At 34.8% G+C, this 8,313-nt stretch overlaps 2 protein-coding genes across 2 annotated transcripts in view; one reads left to right on the forward strand and one right to left on the reverse strand.

The window, feature by feature from the left end:
- LOC106105454 overlaps window positions 1-4,462 on the forward strand; it is a 31,779-nt gene extending 27,317 nt beyond the window's left edge. Inside the window, exons 3-5 of the mRNA XM_013285751.1 lie at window positions 1,584-1,749; window positions 2,240-2,361; window positions 2,487-4,462. Of these exons, the coding sequence (XP_013141205.1) occupies window positions 1,584-1,749; window positions 2,240-2,361; window positions 2,487-3,218 (1,020 nt within the window). The 3' untranslated portion in view covers window positions 3,219-4,462. The remainder of the gene's footprint in view (window positions 1-1,583; window positions 1,750-2,239; window positions 2,362-2,486) is intronic.
- On the reverse strand, window positions 3,389-8,304 carry LOC106105453 (cytochrome P450 302a1, mitochondrial). The gene is made up of 8 exons (XM_013285750.1): window positions 7,335-8,304; window positions 6,772-7,003; window positions 6,359-6,543; window positions 5,942-6,143; window positions 5,711-5,870; window positions 5,256-5,501; window positions 4,846-5,052; window positions 3,389-4,745 (listed from the first exon to the last, which is right to left on the reverse strand). Exons 1-8 carry the CDS (start codon window positions 7,744-7,746, stop codon window positions 4,632-4,634), a joined length of 1,758 nt encoding a protein of 585 aa, XP_013141204.1. The 5' UTR covers window positions 7,747-8,304; the 3' UTR covers window positions 3,389-4,631.
- Between the last annotated feature and the right edge of the window lie 9 nt (window positions 8,305-8,313).

Consider the following 8,313-nt stretch of genomic DNA (forward strand, 5'->3'; position numbering starts at 1 on the left):
AAACGATTATTGCCTTGGTGGCCAGTATGCAACCTCTTTGGCTGTATATATACTGCTTGTCAGCCAAAGAGGTTGTATTTTGCATTCAACACTACTTAAGTTCATTACTTAAGTTTTAGAGTATTACGTTTTTATAAATTTTTAATTATAATTTTAATTTTAACAAAGTACTGTAATTATTCAAGACCTTCTCAAGTGTCAGAAAAACGTCCATAAGTTGATTAACATTGTCGTTGGTTTTTTGTAAAATGTCTGGTTTTTGTCGTTGCTCGGTGTGCATTAGCCGTAAAATCGGACCGCGTGTTTTGAGACAATACTTTGCCTCGAATTAGAGACGGAACGAGCAATTTACAGAACAATAGCTCACTAACAAGTCACCGAAGGCCTTATTGACGTAATGAAGATATATCGTATCCAGGATCTACAAGTACATTTTAGACGAGTTACTCAACCTAACATACACGGATATTAATTTGCTCTACTTTACAAATAAAATTATTAATTTACCAATCTTACACTCAACTAAACTGTGCCCATAATGTGTTACATAAAAATGTACGTTGACTTAACACATATTCGTGTTAATTTCTGTTGGTGAAAAATAATAAAACGACATCATAAACTTGATTAATGTTTCTTTAGAGACATATTTTAGTGACAAAACTCAATTAATAGCTATAAACACATTTTTCTTCTTGGCTCATTCACATCTCTGAAACAGCAATAGGTTCTTTACAAAAAGAGAAAAAGCATTATTAGCGTCAACTAACGGAACAAAATAAATCTGAGCTGAGTTGAGTTTTTAATTGACGTAAATAAAAAGTACCAATGTGATTTTCGATTTTTCGAATTTTCATATGTACATAATTTACCCGACGTTCTTACGGTGAAGGAAAACATCGTGATGCAACCTGCACATATCGGCGAAGAAATTCAAAGATATGTGTGAAGTCAACCAACCCGCACTTGGCCAGCGTGGTTGACTATGGCCTAGTCACCCTGTATTAGGGTAGGCTCTGAGCCCCTCGGTGGGGATGTATAGTGAGCTGGTGATGATGAAATAAAAAGTAAGATCATTATAACTAAAACTAACGCAAACACGCCATTTGTTTTTGAAGCCAACGCTTTTCCACAATAGAAAGAATAAATACTTTTATGGAAACAAGAAAAAATGTATAAATAATGTGGATATTTTTTTAACGCTAAAAACAAAATGTTATTATGCTAGATGTAGTCCTTGACACTATTTATATTAAACCATTAAGTCCCCACAACCACGCAAAAGTAGCCCACCAAAGTCGGCGTCGCAACAACGAGATTAATTTGTCCAAACCTTGTCTTAACGTGTAATCAAATTATAACTTACCACTATAATGAGATACACCTCATTTGATTACTTGCAATAAAGAAGGTTGTAAGGGTGTACAACCTTCTTTATTGCATACTGCGTAATTTTATTACTGTGAACTCCTTTTACATGCTTCTGTATTAACGGTAGTAGAGATTTTAGAATCTCTATCATCGACACCAGGTACTGGAATAATCAGATTAATTTATAGGTTTTTTTTTTTGTTAATTTGTAGATATGGGTATGCAGTGCGCTGGCCGCACTGGACAGCTACAGTCCTCAGCAGGATCCTGACCAGTTCCACATTCAGACTGATGAAGATGATGAGCGCTATTTCCTCTACCAAACTCACAACGGACAATATCGCAAAGAGAGACGGCTGAAAGACGGCTCAGTTGTAGGTGAGTAGAGTTAGAATTAATTGTCAAGTCATTTTCTAAATTAGTGTAGATCATCACTAGAATATCATACCATCCGATATTCAGTGATGTGATGACAAGAATATATCATTGTCTGTACAATGGTTCTACAAATTGTCGTGAATTCGAAAATTATCCCTAATGCATTTACAATGACCCTTATTGTACAGATTCTTTTGACTTAAGTTATAAACAATACAAATACTAGGTTTCATTTCAAATGAATACATAACTTAACTTATTAAAACTTTCGTGAGACATTATATATATATAAATTATAACCGACTGACGGTCAGTGACCGTCGCGACGCGATAGCGAGTATACCCGATTAATCACTCACCCTGAAGAAGGACCCCCAACGGGTTCGAAACTGTCGGTGCCTACACCGAATGTTATCACGTGAGTTTAGCCGTGTTATAATTTATATAATACATAACTTACTTTTAAATTGAATTCTCTTGCATTTTCCAGGAACTACTGGATGGGTGGGTGCAGATGGATACCTGAGATTGCAAGACTACATTGCCGATGACCAGGGATACAGAATTTACAAATCTAAAACTGTCTATGTCGGATTGAACCGTCCAATCGGAGTACGTATACTTTTTACTAATTAATAAATACATACGTGACTTACTAGAGGTGTGACCAATCTAATCATAATGCTTATACTGTATACTTTAAATGCATACTGAAGTTATAGATGAATTGTTTTTAGGAGTCAATAAAAATGGCAAAGACAGCACCTACTGACTCCGGGTTTGGTATCACACCCGCGCCCCCGGTACAACGCACCAGCGCACCCGCAAGAAGCAGCACCACAACGCAGCCCCCACCGGCACCTACAACAGTCCATCACCCACCGCATCAGTACCCAAGCGAAGTATCCATTACACCAACACCATACTCCTACCCCTCACCTACTTCGACGCCACACGTCGAAGTGTCACCCAACTCTATCGATACTTCAACGCCATTTAATTTAAAACCAACTGTACCACCTATCACAGCCGAAGATGCATCTCCTTCACCGAGTCCTTACGATTACGAGAATACGAACACAATTGATGACCACTACTACGCCAGTGACAGTTCACCATACAGACGTTATGATGTCTACAACCCTAACTCTTATCGACATGCTGACGACTGGACGCGTCGATATCAAGGCAATGTCCGAGTCGGCGATGGATACACACCACAGTTCCCAGGGTACGACGGTGTAGCGTACAGAAGAAACGGATTCAGATACTACCTTCCAAAGCAGTACCACGAAGAAGCTACCCAAGACGCGAACGAACGAATAGGGAGCTTCGGTTACGTAGATCCGTTTGGTATTCGTAGAGTTATTTATTACAACACGTCACCTGGCGAAGGTTTCCAAATCCGTAAGAACAACAGGTACGTAGGCCACGACGCGACGCCATACGATCCCCGACCTGTTCAGTGAATTCGAGTCATTATTTGTGTGAAGTAAGTCAGAGTTACCTCTTGCATATCAGTATTTTATACGTTACAAAAAATATTGTAATCGACGAAGACAAAACGATTGAATCTCGAACGAAATTTCTTAGCCATAAATCTATGAAAAAGTGGGCGTTAACCACAAGAAAAAGAATGTAATCTTAAACTTAATTTATTATTTTAGTTTATGTATATTTTTTTAAAGAAAACTTAATTATCGTGACCGCTGAATATCGGTGCCATTTTAAACAATAATACCGAACGTAGAATATTAAAATGCACTCTTTAATTAACATCTTACATGTATAAAATACTAACAGATATGTATTTAGAATATTCATATAAAGTAAATAAAACCATATCATAATTTATACAGTAAATAGCTTTGATAAAGGTTTTTTAAATTGAACTATCACGGGAGTTCATCAAGGTGAACAAACTCAAGTAGGCGTTTTATTGCAAAGCCTACTATGTCTTTATTCAAAAATTAGATCATTATGTCTAAACTTAGCATTCAAAGTGCCTTTTGTAAAGTAATAGTCTAGATTTACATCAAGATAGTAAAACTTATACGCCTGTTTAGTAATATAATATATATTTTTTTTACTTATGAAAGGCGCTTTGAATACTAAGTTTTTTTCCTTCTAAAGCTTAAATTTCTTTTCTGTAAACATTTTTATAGAGAAGATACTAAAAAATAATCATAAAATTAAACTAAAAAATCAAAGTTATGTTTTGTAATTAATTAAAAAAGTCTGTCTATTTTATTTTTAACTAAGGCAAATCTTTTCAAGTAGATTTAACTAATTGTAAATACTATTTTCTCACCTTAAATTACAATCTTTTTTCCCTAGACTCTATAAACATATGTATTTCTTTCTTCGTTGGAGTGGATCAAATAATTGTACAATAGTTTGTATATTGATTGATTTATCGGTGCTTTAGCTTGGTGTAAGTGAAATAAGAAAAAGTTGTTGCGAATAATTTGTCATTATATTTTTCATTCGAAAACAAAACCAACTTAATGACAACTTGTTGCAGCAACTTAACGGGATATTTCTGTAATATTAATTTTAATGTACTTAATAACTGTGTATACTATTATCTATATTGTTGAATATTGTTATTATAAATTATTACCTTTATTTTATGACCTTTATTTAAAATTGTAACATTGTTTACTGAGCTGTAGCTAAAATGTCTTAACAAATAAACGAAAATTAACTATCATCGGTGTGTTTACTTTATTCTGCTTTTTATTTCAAATTTAAAAACTTTTTTAACTCATCGACAATTATATAAAATGTTAAATGGCGATGTTAGCGATTTAAAATCTTGGAAACGATTGAGATGAAATAAAAATACATAATCACAAATCATTATAAAAATTTTGATAAAATCATTTACGCCTCGGTGTAAAAGATAACGATATAGGCTTATCTGGTTTATTGATAAGCAACGTTCTAATGCCTAGATCTCCGCCCATCCATTTCATTTCGAACTCTTGTACTAACTGAAAAAGGAAAAGACATTTTACAAATACCATAATAGATAGTATTTAGTTGAATTTTTTTTCCAACAACAATATTAAAGTCAACATGGACAACACTTACACGGAACAGAATGATGTACATATTTTGTTCAGCTATTCTTCTAGCGATGCACGATCGCGGCCCAAAGCCGAATGGCAGGCTGAGGAATGGGTGTATGTTCTCGTATTGAGACGAATCTCGTATCCAACGTTCCGGCTTAAAGACCAGTGGGTCTTTCACGTACTGCGGCAGACGTGACGCTACCATGTTCTGGGTCACTATGACGGTCTGAATTTAAATCAAGGCCAAATTATTCTAACTTTACTATTTTTTTCTTAATCTATACTAATATTATAAAAAGGAAGGTTTATCATATTTGTCTGTATTGGAATAATTCAAAAACTACTGAGCCGATTGCAAAAAATCTTTTACCGTAAAAAGCTACGTTATCAGTTAGGTACATAGTTATGAATCTAAACCTTAGAACTTACCCCTTGAGGAATCAGATATCCTTTCAGTACAATATCTTTTTGTAACAAGCGTCCAACGCCGACCGACACTGGATTGAGTCGCAGGCTCTCTTTCACGCAACTCCTTAAGTACACAGCTTTTGAGAGTACGTCAGAAGTTAGAGTATTTCTTGGTGATAATAACTTTGAAACTTCATTATACAATTTCCTCTGACAATCTGGATTGCGAGCAAGATGGTACAGCGCGAAACTCGTGGAGTAAGCAGTCTTGAAAATAAGAAAAGTCGACTCAAAGCTCGATCACATGAATTTTATTAGAACGTAAAGCTCTCTACAAAGACAATACCCTTAATCTGTTCTGGAGGTACGTAAGACTACAGAGTTTCATACGTCCGAAAATGCGTTAGAAAAATAGATTAAAACCCAACTTAAACACTGGTTACTTTTAGAATATAAAGAGATATAAGTTCGGTTACCGTGTCAATAGCTGCCATAAGTATGTCGACCATCATGCCAGTAACATCTTTTATATCTAAGTTTGGTTGCTTCAGAAATGAATCTAATAGTGAATTGCCTTCGCCTTTCCTTCCTTTGCCAAAAAAGCTTATTTTGTTTATTAAAATCTCCGTTGATATCCTGTGAAATGAAAAGAAAACAATAAAATAATTAAAACAAGGGTTATTCATATATTACAACTAAGAACTTACTTTTCTAAAAATTGTTGAGATTCAACAAGTCTTTTGTACAAGGGTGTTTTAAAAAACCTCCAAAGAATTCCCTTGTCAAGTTTCATAATGCCACTGTTGGATCCGAAAGCAGCCGCGATCACTCGACTACTGCGGGATTCAGGCTTTTGTTCTTCCATCGAGAAACTATTAAATCTTTCATTCATAGCCACTACCCCTATCACTGGAAGTAAAAGAAGTGATATAGTTTATTGAACTTGTTTAACAGTTGGCGCTAGGGGAGCATAATTTTATTATTTTAATAAAATGTGATGTGTTTTAGTAGCGTTTGTTGTTAGTATTCCAGGCGTTGTTTTGTACTGCATCTCATCTGTGAGCGAAATATTTTTCGTATATACTGGCCTTTAAGATAAAGTATTTAAATAGCTATACACGTACCTTCAAGATACAATCTATTCAGATATTTCAGAAAATCTTCTTCATGTAACAACTCAATTTTCTTTATCCAATCAACAAATTCACATGCAACCTTATCCGCACACTCTACATATTGCTTTGCATTTTGCGGACCTGTAAAGTTCTTTTGGAAAGTACTACGGAGACGCCACCAATCGGGGCCATTCCTAAAAAAAAGTAAGATTTTCTTTAGTTAAAAGTTTTTTAGTGTATTAGTTCCTAAGTGCTATTTGTCAGTGCTAATTCCTCACTCTTCTTTCGTACTTAATACAAATATTTAATTACTTCCATGAATGTGGGGTATATGATTTTATTTCTACTTTTATTTTGTCATATTTTAAAAGCAGGGACTCATTTCGAAAAGAGGCTGTTGTATAAAAGTATCAAATCAGTACGTGGAAAGCAAACCGCCAGTATTGTACATATTCGGCTTGCTCAGCCGATAGTGAAGCATTGCCACGTGACTCCGTCTCGATGGATGACGATCGTCCTGTCGGAATACCGCTTCTATGACCTCTGGTTCGTAAACATGAAGTAAGTTCACACCAGGCACCTCCTTCACTAGACCTCCATAGCGACGCCAATTTAACCAAGCAATCTTATCGAGTGCCTCTGCATTATATTCTCCTGGAATGTAAATACTCGTATTCTGAGAGAAACGAACGAATTCAAAAAATGCTATGCTATGCTAAAATGCTATGCTATGCTAAAATGCTATGCTATGCTAAAATGCTATGCTATGCTAAAATGCATATTACTTTATTATTACCATTTACAAAATCAGCAAAAATGTTTGTTTTGATCTAATCTTTTGCTAAGTATACATCTTAATAGCAGACCAAGTGAATATAAATCCTGCTCACATTTGAAATGTAAAAAAAGTGGCCAAAACCAATCATTGCTATAGGGTACTATTTCATTACGTCACTTAATATAGGTACTATGACTTATAACTTACCTACGATCGGCACATATTTGTGTAAAGTTCCAAGAATCGGATAGCTCTTGGGGCCGGGAATATCGTTAAAATTCATTAGCTTATCACAATTAGGGCTTTGTTTATGCAAATATCTTAATCTGTAACCCGATATAATACTGCAGATACGCATATACTGTGTTTTAAATACTGTCTTATGATTTATTTTGGTGTTAAACATAATTCTAGCTGTTTGACCGACGATCTTATACGTATCGCACGAAAAACGGAATATTACTGAGCATCTGATTACAGAATATGGCCGGACCGTAATAAGATGCACATAAAGTAAGGAGAAGAAAAAGAAAAAAACAGATCGGGTCCAGGTAACTTGAATATAAATGTACTTTACGACGCCGTACGAACAAGGCTGATTTATAATGCCAGTTAGCATCGATTTACATGTATCGGAAATGTTTCATATTGCTTACGCGGGAAAAAAATTGACGCTACAGAAATTATTATAAAAGTTTTAAACATCGATGGTTATATATTTTTGTACACTGTGTAACCATCCTCTTTTTCTCTTCAACTCTCTACTCCATAAAAATAAGCCGTTTGATCAGGAAATATAAATTTTATGCCTTTCCAAAGGTTTATTTATTTATTTGGCCAATAAATTTAATATGTGATCGTCTATAGGTTAGGATCCTTTGTTTTACGTTGTGTTTTATAGTAATAAGTTCTTTTAAGTTAGTTATTAAGGAAGTTTGAATGTTATTTAGGAACGCCGAAAATCAGGAAGTCGATTAAAATTACTCTTAAAATTAAAATCCTTTGCGCTTGCAATGGATGAAGTTAAAATTCACTTGTATTAAGTTTACAAAATATATTTACAAAATACTCAATACAAGCGTATATCGCTCTCCTCATTTTTTATTAAAAAAATGTGGAGAGGCACATGGCTCCAAATCAACACCCGCCATGTGCGGTGAGCGCCGACCAATTATTGCACTCCCCC

Source organism: Papilio polytes, unplaced genomic scaffold, assembly GCF_000836215.1.
Source record: "Papilio polytes unplaced genomic scaffold, Ppol_1.0 DF822845.1, whole genome shotgun sequence".
Lineage (NCBI taxonomy): Eukaryota > Metazoa > Arthropoda > Insecta > Lepidoptera > Papilionidae > Papilio > Papilio polytes.

Coding starts and splice junctions, on each gene's coding strand:
- LOC106105453 (XM_013285750.1), bottom strand. CDS start 7,746: ATGCTAACTGGCATTATAAATCAGCCTTGTTCGTACGGCGTCGTAAAG. Junction 6,544..6,771: donor ACTGGCGGTTTGCTTTCCAC/GTACTGATTTGA, acceptor ACTTTTTTTTAG/GAATGGCCCCGATTGGTGGC. Junction 5,502..5,710: donor TTATGGCAGCTATTGACACG/GTAACCGAACTT, acceptor CTTATTTTCAAG/ACTGCTTACTCCACGAGTTT.